At 41.0% G+C, this 15,152-nt stretch overlaps 1 protein-coding gene across 1 annotated transcript in view; it reads right to left on the bottom strand.

Annotated features, from left to right (window-relative positions):
- Window positions 1–10,457, bottom strand: part of PSMB7 (proteasome 20S subunit beta 7) — a 28,553-nt gene extending 18,096 nt beyond the window's left edge. The window contains exons 1-5 of the mRNA XM_052815937.1: window positions 10,324–10,457; window positions 10,114–10,207; window positions 9,639–9,736; window positions 9,183–9,323; window positions 7,783–7,898 (exon numbers count right to left, since the gene is read on the bottom strand). Coding sequence (XP_052671897.1) covers window positions 7,783–7,898; window positions 9,183–9,323; window positions 9,639–9,736; window positions 10,114–10,207; window positions 10,324–10,385 — 511 coding nt within the window. The 5' untranslated portion in view covers window positions 10,386–10,457. The remainder of the gene's footprint in view (window positions 1–7,782; window positions 7,899–9,182; window positions 9,324–9,638; window positions 9,737–10,113; window positions 10,208–10,323) is intronic.
- Between the last annotated feature and the right edge of the window lie 4,695 nt (window positions 10,458–15,152).

Genomic DNA, 15,152 nt, shown 5'->3' with positions numbered 1-15,152 from the left:
TTAAAGAAAAAGGTAGCAAATATCAGCAGCACAAACCAGACTGAAGTCTACCTTAGCTTACGATATACTCTAAAGCGTCTACCCTCTTTAAGTCCAGCACCTAATTTACTCCTGAATTTATAGCTAGTGTACACAGTCTTCTCACAGTCCCCGTTCTGACAGCCTTTTTCTTTTTACTATTTTGAACATGAAGATATGAAAATGAGGTTAGAAAAAGAGAGTTAACCAAATGCCACAGTTTGTAATTCCTACTCCTCCATTTCTCCTATCCCGCTTTTGTGCCTGGCCACGTTAGAGGGTATGTCACTTAACACTAAGACACTCAGAATGAATAGATTGCTTTAACAAGCTGCCCTGGCACAGTCACCTTTACGCATGGGGATGAGTAAACTAGCAATGGTAATAGGGTAGCTGGCTGCTGCCATCAGGTTATTTCCCATATCTACTTTTAAACAGTTTATTATGCATTTACTTTGTGCCATTACTTTTACATTGAACAATAGCAGCTAAATAGACAAAATGACAGATATGAAAACATGAGTCTAACATTACTTCTCTTAAAGGATGCAGTGCAAGTGTAGTAATGGAACAGAAGCCATCTCTAACCAAAGCACTGTAACTGCAGACATCATAAATGTGCTTTCCGTAAATTAATACGAAAAGCAGTACGATACTATTTGAAACTGTAAACTTGCTTTGTTCAGAAAGAAAGAGTTTTCAGGAAGATATCTTGTCTGTCCATGGCCCTAACCATATTTCAGAGAGCGCTACTTTTGGGGAGTGAATAAAGTTACCTGCAATTTTTTACTCCAATTAGAAGATTTTTTGGCATTTATTACTTTTTAACTTGTTTTGCATACTGCTATCTGTTTAGCTGGGTCACAGAGAAAGCCATATTTTCTATTTAAAATGATTTGTGTATATCGCTTGACCACCTCAATGGTTTAGTGAAAGAAAAAGGCAGCGATTAAACAGTTTCAAATGAGGTGTCCTGCTGATTTTATCAAGTCTGCTGAATGTATAATGAAAAAGGAGAAGCTGACAGTGACACTGTTGAGAAAATACAGACTACCTTATCTGAACCATTTAAGGAGGTCCAATTATAGATCAAATTTAAAGGGTAGAAACAGCAGATTTACAGACACAAATCAATGAACATGGTAATCCCAATGAATATGACAGATATTCCTGTTACAGAATATTGCTGTGGTTGAGGATCATTACCTTTACAGTACCAAATACATCACATCTAAAAGCAGTAGGACACTCTAAGTGTGTACTTGTATTACAGGCAATGACTATTCATTTACACCTTGAAGCAATACATGACTCCATTTTTTTTTTAATGCTGAAGCTGGGAATAAAGAAGATTTTTAAGCAACTAATAGCAGAAGTGAACTCCTGATACAAACAGCTGATATCACAGAACAAATCTCAAATAAAAGGAATTTTACTGATACTTCAAACAAGGTCAAAATAAGGTATGTTCCAAAACAAATACAGGACTTGAACCATAAAGTAATTCTTCTCGTGGAATGACATAGGAACATTTCTAATGAAGGGGGGAAAAATCTGGGATACGGTCTCAAACTAGGACCACATTCTTCCCACAGTCAAGTGAAGGCTTACCATAAGCAGAATGGGAAGCCTCAGAACTAGAAAACAATCTTACCCTTGGATAGGGGTTCTTTAAAAAAATTAGAGTATAAAGACTAAAAAGTGCAAAAAAGTATAAAAGGTAGTATCTGACAAATTACTACATTAGCTACTGAGCTAAGAAGTGGTCTTAATTTCTTAAAACTTCTACTGACAAATAAAAATTATCAATAACACAAATATTGCAATAATCTCATACATCGCTCAGACTGGATTCATTCCTCCAGCTTCTTTTTAAAAGAAGTTCTCAAAAGAACCTATGGGCAAGAACTCAGTAGACTTATAAAGAAGAAAAAGGAAAAAGATGAATGGGAAGAAACCTTATGTTACATTACATGAATCCTTTATACAAAGAATTATACTTTTAATTCTTTATCTCACTACGTTGCCAGTATGCAAATAAATACCAAATCTAATATCAACTTTAAATAAATAAATGCAGACAGTCCTATAATGTTTCAGAGTTGTTGAAAGTCTTAATTAAAACCTACACATAGACATTTACATCTGAAAACCAAGATCCCAGGGAGGTTCTACCAGAACAGGAAGTAAAGATGGAAAAGCTGAATAAACCCATTTGTTTTTTTTTTCTCTACTGCTTATAAATCCTAAACATAAAGCTTTATAAGCTTGCATTTAAAACAAGTGCCCAAGAAAAAGTCTCACAGCACAGCTAAGCATTCTCTGAAAGAACAGATTTTTGTAATCTTAAATAGCACAAAGAAAATTCTTCACTCTTACTAGCACCAGATGTAAACACTGTGTTTTTAAATACATAAATAGATGCATACTTCTGAGTTTCTCCATCAAAACAAATCATCTGCTGTTTGACAACAGCAATATGAACTGTTTTGAAAAATACTAATGATGTGCATATATTCACCTGTAGCACATTAAATAAGAAAAACCCCTCAATCCTCCTATTTGCACTGCTGGTAGACTGAAACCCCCTCACTTGACCATCCATGCAGAAATGCAGAAAACCAGGAGTGGACAGTTGCAAACTTCACTATCCAATTACACTGACTTCCCTCTACTTCTCAAATTCCACATACAATCCAAACAACCCCACAATGTTCTAAGTAGTTCAACTGACTTGTGAAAGCTATGCATTGTAGCAGGAGAGCTGGCAATAAAATCTGTGAACTTAAGTAAACATTGAAGTATGGTTTTCTTATTGCAGTACCTATAAAAGCACAGAAAACTTAGATATTAAGGGTCTATGGAGAACTTGTTTGTATGTGGGGAAACAGCTGTTCTCTTGTCCATGTATTCAGTGCCCACCAATAATTCATTTTTAACAAGCATGCTTTTTGCCTTTATGTAGAAACAAGCTTAACAATTCCCAAACATAATGTCTGGAGAAAGATAAAATCCAAACATTGCAAAACGCCATCCATTAATTAGGGATAGATGCTCCCACCTCATGCACACAGCAACAGATTTAAGTCACTACCAGTTAGGAGTCAACATTGCTAAGATGCAGCAGTTCAACCTCAAATCTATTAAAACATACAGGAAAGCTGTGAGATGATGAGTAATTAAATAGCATCTTTAACTGAGCTCAGATTCAAAGTGATACTAAACCAGATATTTATCCTAGATAACTAGTTTAGAATCTTAACAACACACAACCAATGCAGAAATAGGAAATTTTCTTTGTTGGAATTTTTTTTAGATGTTGAAGTTCACAACTGTTCTGTGTAGGAGCAATAAGAATAATTAAAACAAAGTATAATTGGTAGTGTCATCATGTATTTGTATTACATAACATTCAGGAAAAAAAAAAACCTTTCAGCCAGATTAAAAAACACTAACTGCTATGAATGGTTACACTTCAACAACCTTGGAAACACAATCATCAAGAAAAAAATGCCATATCAATTCCAAAGAATTTATTTTGCATACATTTTCAATAAGCTATGCTTTAGAAACAAATATTCAGGAAGTATTAATCTAGCATCTAAGTATATAAAAATATTGATTGTGCAACAAATTATAAAGAACTACAGAAACTGAGATGCAAAGCTCTCTTCTGAGGCAAATGCTTTTCAGCCTGATAATTAGCATGAATCAGGTAAGTTATGAGATTTTTTTTTTTTCCTTCTTTAAGAAACATTGGCCATTTCATAAGTTTTCACAACTAAGTTATCAAAAAAATTTTCTGGACTCAACTGTAATAAACTCACTTTAAAAATCCCATCTGGTCTTTACTTAAGCAGTTGTACTACTTCAGTATTGATTTAAAGTGAAAGATAATTACTAATAAATAGCAAGAAAAAAATCCAGCCAACAATATTTTCCACCATGTTTTGCAACTGCAGTAGCTTTTCTATAACAGATGAACTGGATCTTTTTAGCTAAACATTCACTGAAGACAACTTCTTATTGCTAAGCACAGTCCATTTTCATCACCCAAGGACCTGTTTGCTACCTCAGCCTGCCACACTGGAGGATGTACAGAGCCTTGAGAGAGTAACATTTAGCACTTCCTAATCCATCAGTGTCAAGGCTCCCTGACAGGGCATTTATTCACACACACTCATTGTTATTCAATTTGCTGTTCATTCTAGGTAAAAATCCAGTGATCTCCACAGCCCCATCGATTGGGATCATTTTTCACCCTGGTTCTTGGCTGAGGGGCTGAGTCTCAGCAGTGGTAGTGCTTGCTCTGCAGGATGACATTGCCAATACATGAAGAGCTGATTTATGAATATGAAGCAACACTGGTACCAGGGGACTAGCTTTAGCCACTAGAGACTACTGGAACATACTTACAGTTTCCGAAAGCTGAACTACAGACTTCAAGTGCTTTAATTTTATGCATGCATTTCATTATAAGTCTTGGCCAGAAGCTTTCCTAGACAAGCCAAGCAATCAGACAATCTTGCATCGTTTGCTGAAATCCAATTTTGTCCTTTGTCAGCATAAACAGTTTAATTTGATGTTTTCACTCCCGAGTAAGCACTGAGTATCTTTTAAATCTCCCTTGCAAGGGAGGACACCACTGTCCAGCCACAAACACACTCCAGTTAAATAAAAACACACTCTAGCACACTAAAACAAACAAAAAATCCAACATCTCAACCACCTTCCCTATTTAATACTGAATTTCCAGAAACTAAGTGGCCAAAAATACCTACCCCAATTTAATAAACTGCCCTTAGAACATCTGGGGAAAAAAGCCCCAAAACAATAGATTAGTCTAAATAAGATCAAAATACAATTCCAACTACTATCTCTGATTTGACCTTTGATACTTCTTCTACTGTCTCAGTTCTATCCTTCGTTTATATGCATAAGCTAATCTTTTTACTAAAATATATCCTAGTCACGGGAGAAAGTATCAGCGTACCGGGTGTAGAAAGGTAAAGAACATTTATGCTAAGAAGGGCTTTGTTTGACAGCATGGCCAAAAGTAACATGTAACCACCAGACACAGACCTGGTACAGCTGACAGCAAATCAAAGTTTAAGCTACAATTAACTTAAACCACTGATATTCCACTTCCTACTTGTCTGAACTTATTCTGCTACTACCTTATTTTTGTGGAGGGAAAGAGGAGTGGCCAGGATCTTCAGAAATGCCCCATTTTAAAGCTTTTAAAACATAGGCACAAAAGTAACCATGTACATAATGGAAACTGTGTGACTTTATTCAGGCAATCAACTACTAGCAGCTATCAGCACAGAGTCAGTTATAGTTTTACAGTTTACGACAATATTGGATATAAGGCAATTATAAGAATCAGACATTTATTTTATATATCAAAGGCTAAACAATGACATCACATGACTGTTACGCGGATTTCACTTGCCAAGTAAGTAATTTGCCAGTTCCTGAGGTAATGGCACCATCTATTGGTCCAATACCACCTCTGCAGAATTTCCACAAGTTAATCACAGTTCTCATTATACAGTTAGCCAGATGATTCAGTTTAACAGCTGCACTGTTTCAGTAGGGCAAAGATCCAGAAGAAAAAGAAAAACCTTTAACATTTCCAAGAATATAGTAAGTAGGTGTTTTATCTAGAAATGCCAACCACGAACAGAAAAAGATTAACTAAAATTATCTCTTTCCATCAGAGTGAGCATAAAAGCTGCATCAGACATAGGCTGAATCCGATTCCCTAATCTGACACAATTCATTTTTAGATCAATTTCCTTTTCTGATATATTTATTTGGACTCTACATTACACTTCCATAGCTCTACTGAAACCAAGCTTTCATTTAAAATCATCCAAGTCCTCAAAATGAAATGCAAGTCTGAAACAATACGGTGCCTTCTTGAGTGATCAGAAAGCAAAAATAATTGCAACCCTGGCTATGTTTGGAATTTTACTTTTTTCAGATATACAATATTTTCAGTAGGACATCAACCTTAAAAGCCACAGACGAAACTGTACAAGAGTATTATTAGCTCAGAAGGCACTAGTTTTATGTCTTACCAGTGACACTGAGTGCATCTCAGTAATATCTCTTACCATTTTTTAACCCTTTACTCCCAGATTATCACCTATAAATCACAAAAGAATTCAGAACTAATCAAACAAGCTGACACTACTATTGAATATACTGCCTTTGCCAAAGACTAGGCAAGTTCTATAACATTGCAAGATGCATGTGTCCTTCCCTTCAACAATGCATGTGTTATTTCCCTTCACAAAAAAAATGAGGACGACAGTGATCACTAAGGTTCTCCTGCAAGTCGCAAAGCTTATTACTTCAGGATTCTTACCACAAGAACTCTCCAAGCATCCCTCAGTAAGAAACAGAACAAGACAGCTAAAGAAACGATTTTATCTAGAGGACATGGACAAAGTAGTTAGAAGACATAGGAGGAATGACAAGTTAAATTCACAAATCAAGATCAGTGATGAATGAAGACTTTGTATTCTGTGATACAGTGTCTTCCTGAATATACTCATAAGAGGCCTTTGAGTTGTTTAGCAAGATCACAGGTAAAAGGGTGTATGCTCAAGAGCCACTTCCCAACTTGAAATTATTGCTACTGCAAAGCAGCACTGAGGAGTTAAAAAGTGTCTCTCCTGTAGGTATTCTTCATCTCCTTCTGTAGAACTGGGAAGTAATGGAGCAATGTTTCTGCTTGTTAAGTGAGAAAGACAAGACATTGCAGAAAAGCTACCTACGAATTGCATTCTATTACTACAAAGTACTTATTTCCACATTATCCCATATTCTTGTTTATAGTTGAAAAAACAGCAAATAAGAATATATTTACCAAGATTGTATTTTACAATATATCCTGAACACTGCTTTTGTAATTGGTGTTGACAGGGTAGTACCTAAATCCAAAAAAGCATGCAAAATCTGTGGTTTCAGCCTTCAATATTATCACAATCCCCAATTCAAAACTGAACAAGATGTACACAGAACTGCATATATCTATAGCTCAAATTACTGCTATTAAAGAAAACGTTACATAGACAGAAGAGTTGGGGTACTGACACTTAACCTGATAGTGGGCTATTAATCGTCAAGTTGACCTCAGCAACAGACAGAATTAAACTTCTTTATTGAGAAGCTCAGTACAGTAGCTAAGACCAATTATTATATGTCACAAGTAAACCAGGTGTTGCTTTACTACAGCGAAGCACCTTCTTGAGTAAGATACAGCTGCTACTTAGCAAGAAATACAACAGTCCCAAAGGAGAAGAAAAGCACACTTTTCTGTAGTTTCATTAGGAAAAAAGTTTAAGGCAGAATGTAATTCCCCAAGTGAGACTTCATATGAACCTTGAGTTAGGACTATCTGCAAATGAAGTTTCTAAGGATTTTTTTTACAGTGAGTTTTGGGGAATCCCACAATTCTCTTGCTTTAAGGTATGTTGGGGAATGCACACAGCAACTTTCATAATACCAGGTTTTTTGCAGCTTAGATTTAAACAGCATAACAGCCCATGTTTTTAAAGCGTTAGAAGAGAAATAGAACAGTGCACCTGCCTTACAAACACGGGTACAACTTTATCTTTGAAGTCTGAGGTCTGTACAGCTCCCAGCAAACAATGGAATTTAAGTTAAAAAAAACCACTTTAAATAATAATTTGAAATGTTCACCCTTTTTACGAGGCAGTTGTATTACAATACTGAGGGAGTATCACTTACCCATGGTAACGTAAGGCAATTTGTCAGTTGATCCATGGGGATATATGCTGTAAAGGTGAGGTCCCGTGACATCTACTCCCCCTAAAACTAGGGCAGCACCAATGTAGCCTTGATACCTAGGGCCAATGTTTATACGTGAATCTGAAAGTCCACAATAAATCTGTAGTTCTTTTTAACACAAAGTATGCATTTGAGAAATCTTCCACGATAACAGGTACATCTCCATAACAGAAAGACTACTTTTACTATCTGTGAGCAACAGTTTAAATTAAGACATTTACTAAAATATGGTATATTTCAGTGTCAAGCAGAACAAACAAGCACTGGACAAGCAAGTAGGGTGGATGATACATTTGTGCTAACAGGGAGAGAATTCAGATTAGTTTTCAAGCCTTAAATGAAATTCCTGTTTCTGCAATTAAGTTTTCATTTAGAGACTTCAGAGAAAACTTATTCCTTCATTTCCCCCATGAGAATGTTCTTGGCTGCTTTAACTTCTTAATTTATTGTTTTGTGACTCACTTAAAAAAAGGCAAACTGCCTAGCAATACAGCATTAAGCAACCAAGCTGAATTACTGTCATCTATCTTGGTCACTTGGCTGCACAAAGCATTTTCTTTTCATTGCTTTATTTCACCTTCCTGGAGACTTTCCAATAGCTTGAACAATCTCTCTAATTCACGACACTCATTTCATTCTTTCCTTCTCTTTCAAGAGCATTTTTTACTTCTGCAAAAGACAGTACTAAACAATACTGGAATACTTAAAGATTTGGAGAGTATGCCCTCAGTCTAAGGGCATGTTCTTCATCATGCTGCACATTAGGAAGTTCAACTGCCACTGACTGTTTGTGATAAAGTCAAGCAATCAAATGAAATCTTAGGACAACTGCAGTACAACTTCCAACCATTTTACTCATTATCTCACTATACCACTGACAGACTTCTATATTAACAATTGTGGGCTTCAAATGGTTAAGCATTTTATTCTTTTGAAAACAATATACATTTTGAAGTAGTGATTCTATTACAAGTCACATGAAATTCTCAATTTTACAAGCTTGCACTTTGCAAGATTATTACTGGTCCAACTGTCTCACCGCAAAGATACACAACAGTTTTCATGGGTGTGATCAACAGTTTATTAAACTACTGTCCTTCTATTTTTGCCATGTAAACACTAGCAACACAACTGTAGTATCAATTCTCTATAACACCACAGACTTGATTTCTCTTCCATCTCAGTTCAAAAGCCTACGAAGCAGACAGCAATTATTAAATCTTCCCTAAAGTCGTTATGAAGGTTAAGTAAGATGAGGAAGGATGCTCCCTCACAGGAGCTTAAATATTGTCTAGTGATTTTCACAGCATTGTTAATAAACAAGAAACCCATTCGGTTACCTGAAAAGCATTTGCTTTAGCATTCGATTAGCTGTGACAACTCTTGGAAGTCGTCCAGTAGACAGCGAATGGAGCTCCAGATTGGAAGAAATCAGCTGTGTTGTCATATCAGTATCTGCAGCTGTTCCCGCACCGCAACAACTGAAAAATATTATGAGCAAGTCAGGAATAGGTGGGGAGGACAGGGGAAACAAATAACTCTCCGCTTTACCCAACAAGTAGAAGTTTTCTCATTGGAAAATTGAAGAAATTAAGTTCTCATACAATTAATATTTTCAGAGCATGGAACAAGATAGCCTGCTTAAGTGTAAATGAAATACCAAAAATCCCCATGCTTTACTAATAAATTAATCATTTTAAAGTACACCTTAACACCTGCTGTTAGCAAAGGACACGGCTAAAAATCCCAATACTATTACCAATACCGTTTACACCATAAACGGTTTTAACACTTACTAGATATTAGGGGAAATGAAGTGTATTTTTGAACAGTTCTTGTCAGCAACAACCGTTCCTTCCGTTGCTCTCGTATCTGCTCCGAGGACTATGCCATCCTACAGAAAGAGAGAATTATTCCCAAAGCCTCAATCTCCAAAGGGGACCTTTCCGGCACCGACGCCGAGATGGGCTGCCAGGCGCGGGGCAGCTCCGGGGATGGGGGCCGCAGGAGCCGGCTCCCCACGGGCCGAGGCCGGGGACGCCGAGAATGACTCAGCAGCGCGGAACCTCCGCCACCAGCCGCGCCGGGACGCCGCTTCCCGACGAGGCCGCCGCGGGGCCGAGCGGCCCTTCCCTTCCCCGGCCCCGGCTCAGCAGCGAGGGGCGGCCGCCCGCCCACCCACCCGCCCCGGCCTGCGGGCGGAGGAGCGGCCCCCGGGCCCGCCCGGGCCCCTGCGAAGCCCCGGAGGGCCTCGCCCGGCGCCCGCCTCACCTTGAAGACGACGCCGGCGATGGTGGTGCCCGTCTTGCGGGCGGCGGGCAGCCGCTGTCCCTTCTGGCCCAGCTCGGCCTCCAGCAGGGAGTTCCTGCAACACAGGGCGGGAAGTGGGGCCTGGGCGGAGGGCTCCCCTCCGCCCGCGGCCCCGCTGCCACCCGGCACCAGTCCCCGCCGATCCCAGCCCGCGCCGCCCCAACGCCTCACCGAGCACAGTTGTCGAAGCTGAAGCCGCCGCTCGGCACCTGCAGCACGGAGACCGCCGCCATCTTATCGCTCCAGCGGGGAGGGGGGGAAATCCGACGCCTGCCGAACGCTTCCGGGTCAGCCGCCGCCGGGGCGGGGCCTGGGCCGGGGCCGGGCCCGCTTCTCGCTGCCCGCGAAATGGCGGCGGTGGCAGCGGGCCTGGGGCAGCGCCGGGGGGGGATCGGCGCCGGGGTCCTGCCCGCGGGAGGGGCTCGCCGGGGCTACCGGGGCGCTGGGGAGGACCCGGGGCTGGGGATCAGGCCGCCCCTGCGCGGGGGGATGTGCCCGGCTTCGGTTCTGCCCCGTGTTTGTGTCCGCGTCCGCCCCTTGGCGCCTGGGGCCTGTTGGTGGTCTGGGAGTTGGCAACTGAAGACAGAATCCTCTGGTCGCTGAGGAGGAGGAGGGCTTCTCACAGGCGTGAGGCAGCAGACCGAGCCTGGTAGCAGCAGCTGATGGCGTGCGCAGGGCACGGTCGGCTCTTGGGTGTTAAACGCGCAGAGTTCGGCGCAGACCCGCAGGTGACCGTGGCGGGTGTGAGAGGGCAGGGTTCATCCCAGGTTTGAAGCTGGAGGTGTCTGAGCCCTGGGGAGCGAGTGCCGGTGCCGCCCCAGGCCGAAACGAGGGGTGGCAAAGCCTGCACAGACAAACCTCAATTTACGTGTAATTTATACTAAGCGGTTGATGCTGGTCTGCCCTGTACCACTAAACGAGCTGCCTAACGCCGTTGCTCCGTCTGCTCATCGACTGCCCTGATGTGCCTCCATGATCGTTTGTCAAGAGGGAACCTACAAGACACTCGTCCGGGCTCTGACTGTGCTTTCATGTGTAAACCTGGGCTGTCTTGTTATTCCTTCCTTTGCCTTTGTTTTACCATATTTAAAATGGAAGTAACGCTGTGTTTACTGGGTTGTAAGACTTGACTAAGGGGTTTTGTAAAAAGCTTTGAGACTTTCAAAGAAAATGAAAGGATGGTGAAGGACAAAAAGGGAGAAAAATCCCAAACTTTTATGTTTAGATCTTACAAAGAACCTATAATTGCATGAGAAAATGGAAACGTACCTAAAATTGCTGTGCTGTTCATCTAATGGTTATATGGTGAAAGAAAAAAGATAAATGCCTCTTTCCAAAATTAGGGAAGTCCTGCTGTATGTCAAGGAGGTCAGTAAAATTAATTTAGTATTTTCTGGGTAAACTACATCCAACCCCCATTTTAACTTTTCCTCCAGCTTACTGACCTGTTAAAAGGAAGGCTCTAATGTATCCGTAGAGAAGGGAACTTGTGGCAACATCTCAAGAAAGGATGCATTTTAAAGCAAGGCAGACATGTAGTGAGATTTTTCCAAAGTGTACCTTATATCTAATTTGCTTTCTAGATGTATAAATGCCTGAAATTAAAAATCTTGTTGATAAAAAAAGTAAAATGTTATTGTTCCAAACATTAAATGTTAATTACATGAGGCCCTCTCTCTTCCAGAACAACACAAGAACAGAAGTAGTACATTGGCTTCTTGGCCTAAAGGAAACTTTCTCCAAGTATTTTACCGAGTAAAGTGTCTTCCTTCTTGAGGTACTTAATGCTCAGAACACGACATCGTTAGAGTAGGTGGCGTTGCTGAGAGGAGCAGGCCTGCGTTTCATTCCAAGAGGAACGATGGCTCTTACATCAGAAGCGAGTCAGACATCTTGCAGACTCCCTCTGAACAGCACCCAATTGGCAGATAGCCTAAAAATGAAACTAGGGTCCCATGTGTCCAGACCAAATCTACATGTCTGTAGCATCCCTCCTAATTATTTAAAAATGAGTATTCTCCATCAGTGTGTTATTCGGACCAAAGTATGCAAACAAAAATAGGGTGGGTGGGCAAAGCTGTTGTGCAATGTCTGCTTTTTCCTCTAATGTTCAAAAATGCTTGCCAATGGGAGAGAACAAAAAAAGCCACAGGGAAGAAAACCAAACCCCAGCCTCTTTCTTGATTGTGCCAGTCTTGCAGAAAAAAAACACCAGCCGTGTTCAGACTGGAGGAGCTGCAGAGCCAAGCGTGGCCAGTGAATAGGAAAGTCCTGTCATGAAGTATGAAAGAATCAGCTTATGTTAGGGATCGGGAAACAGGTCCTCTGGTTTACAAGCTCTCACTGAGGACACCTTGCAGATGGCAAGCTCTGTGGCACGTGCTGGCATTGCTCAAAGTTGCTGTGCTGCTGAAGATGGGGGGGGAAAGGTGGCTGATACTCAAAATCTGGAAAAAGGAACGGACACGTCTGTTTTCCTGAGTGCCCCTTCGTTTCTGTTGACTGTCAGAAAGCCATGCTGCTCTGCCCCACACAGGCCGGGGGCTCCTGGGGATACGTTACTGAGCTGGTGGAGTTCCAGAGGTCACTTTTTTGGCATAGGCTACATTAGACAGTGTCCCGTATGTGGATTCATCACTGCTGTGTCCTGTAGGGCCCAGATGAGGCTTGGCTGCATCTTTTGAGGTGGAACACAATATAGTGAGAGCATTTGTTCCAACAGACCACGAAAGACCATTTTTAAGATAAGCACACAGAGAACCTGCACTCTGCACTCTTTCCCCCTCCTTCTTTCAACCCTTGACTAACTAAAATCCCATTTTCTTGTATACCAGTTAGGCTGGGAAGCTGTCTGAGAGAAAGAATATCCCGCTGCCAGATGCTCTTTTTCTATTCTAACACAGTTGTTTTTCTCTTCACTTGATAAAGTTAAAATAAACAGTCTCTGGGGTGAATTACAGGCGTCAAAATTGGATTGGCATACAAACTGTAGAGCAGTTGGTGGTTGGGAGTCTGGGGAAAAAGAAACAGCAGGTTTTAGCTAGAGGGGACAACAGCTTTATTTCCCTCTTGGTCCTTGACAACTAAGCAGATGTCCTACAATTATTGTTTTACCTTCTGGTAATATAGTGTCTTTTCCTATCCTCCCAGGTACGTGACTGGCTCTTTTGCAGATGTGCAGGTACATCTCTTCCCTAGTTCAAAGCCGTCTTAGTGCACCACTAGCTCCATCTATTGCTGGTTAACGGCTGGCTGAGATTCAGACAAATGCTTGTTTCTCCCTCTCAACTTTATAGGATACCTGTTTCCAGTCCTATTTATGTAGATACAACTGATTCCAGTCCTGTTTATGTAGATACAATCTTTTCTGAACATCTTACATGGGCTTTTTCACACCCGTTGTATTGCAAACTTTGCTTCTGAGTTGATGCCCTCCACTGTATACACAGATGTCTTGTTCATGTTTTCTACAGTCTTTCAGAGTCCTCCAGTGCAGATGTCACCAGGACCACTAAACCCTGACAACTGCCCTGCGTTCCTCTGAACAGATGATGGGGTAATGGGTGGCATCAGTAGGCATAACCACTGTCATTGGGTACCCACTGTACTGGGTTGAAGAAACATAATGTGATGGTCCTCTTCTGAAGGGCTTCCTAAGTGTTGTGGTTTAACCCCAGCCGGCAACTAAGCACCACGCAGCCACTCGCTCACTTCCCCCACCCAGTGGGATGGGGGAGAGAATCAAAAGAAAGTAAAACTCATGTGTTGAGATAAAGACAGTTTAATAGGACAGAAAGGAAGGAAATAATAGAAATAGCAATAATAATAATATGACAATAATAATAATAAAAGAATTGGAATATACAAAACAAGTGATGCACAATGCAATTGCTTACCTCTCACCAACTCATGCCCAGTTAGTTCCCGAGCAGTGATCCACACACCCCAGGCCAACTACCCCCAGTTTATATACTGGGCATGATGTCACATGGTATGGAATATCCCTTTGGCCAGTTTGGGTCAGCTGCCCCGGCTGTGTCCCGTCCCAACTTCTTGTGCCCCTCCAGCCTTCTTGCTGGCTGGGCATGAGAAGCTGAAAAAACACTTAGTCTAAACACTACTTAGCAACAACTGAAAACATCAGTGTGTTATCAACACTCTTCTCATACTGAATCCAAACAATAACACTACACCAGCTACTAGAAAGAAAATTAACTCTATCCTAGTCAAAACCAGGACAGTAAGTCTAAAAGTATTTAGAAGAAAGAGGACTGGGGGAGAAAGTGTCAAGTTAAATGATTTTTTAAGATTCTGGGCCAATATATAAAGGAGTGCTTGCATGGTCTCCTGCCAGACAGCAAATGGTCTGTTCCGCAGTTTCTGTTTAGCATGAGGAAGGCCATCTTTGTACTGTCTGAAATATCTTCTTTGAAAATCTAGGGCCACATACTTTCAGGGCTTACCTTCACCTGGTGTGATGAACTGTGCTGAAGCCTGAAGAATGCAAACTTTTCTCTTTTTTTTTTTTAAGCAGTCCTGAAGTCTGTTTCTAGCCTTAACAAAGCTGCAATCCAGGTTTATCATCCTACAAGACATCTGACAGGGAAGTTAAATAGCACCCCAGATACATTTTTGAAAACTTATTTGGGATACAAGGAATGTTAGTGTTTTTCTCAACAGGTGGGCATTCAAGCTGAGGCCTATGTCTTTACAGTATGTGTGTGTATATAATGTATAAACTCCCAGGTATTTTGGTGTCTGCATTTATACCCTGCCTGGTTTCCCAGTTTTGTATTCAGTGCTTGCTTTGTGCGTGAGTGCCAAATGACATCTTGAATTCTTGGACCTTATTTGAAGAGACATTGGGTAACTTGGAATGTTTAACAAAATCTTCCGTACAATTTTACTTTACAAAGCTTGCACCTGCGCTTGCAGTATGAAAGAAAAACATGCTGTTTCTTCAGGGTAACAAGTGTAAATCGTCAGTGAATTTTTTGCTC

Source organism: Harpia harpyja, chromosome 19, assembly GCF_026419915.1.
Source record: "Harpia harpyja isolate bHarHar1 chromosome 19, bHarHar1 primary haplotype, whole genome shotgun sequence".
NCBI lineage: Eukaryota > Metazoa > Chordata > Aves > Accipitriformes > Accipitridae > Harpia > Harpia harpyja.
Note: the sequence above shows the minus strand (reverse complement) of the source record. Positions and strands in the feature narration are given on the sequence as shown.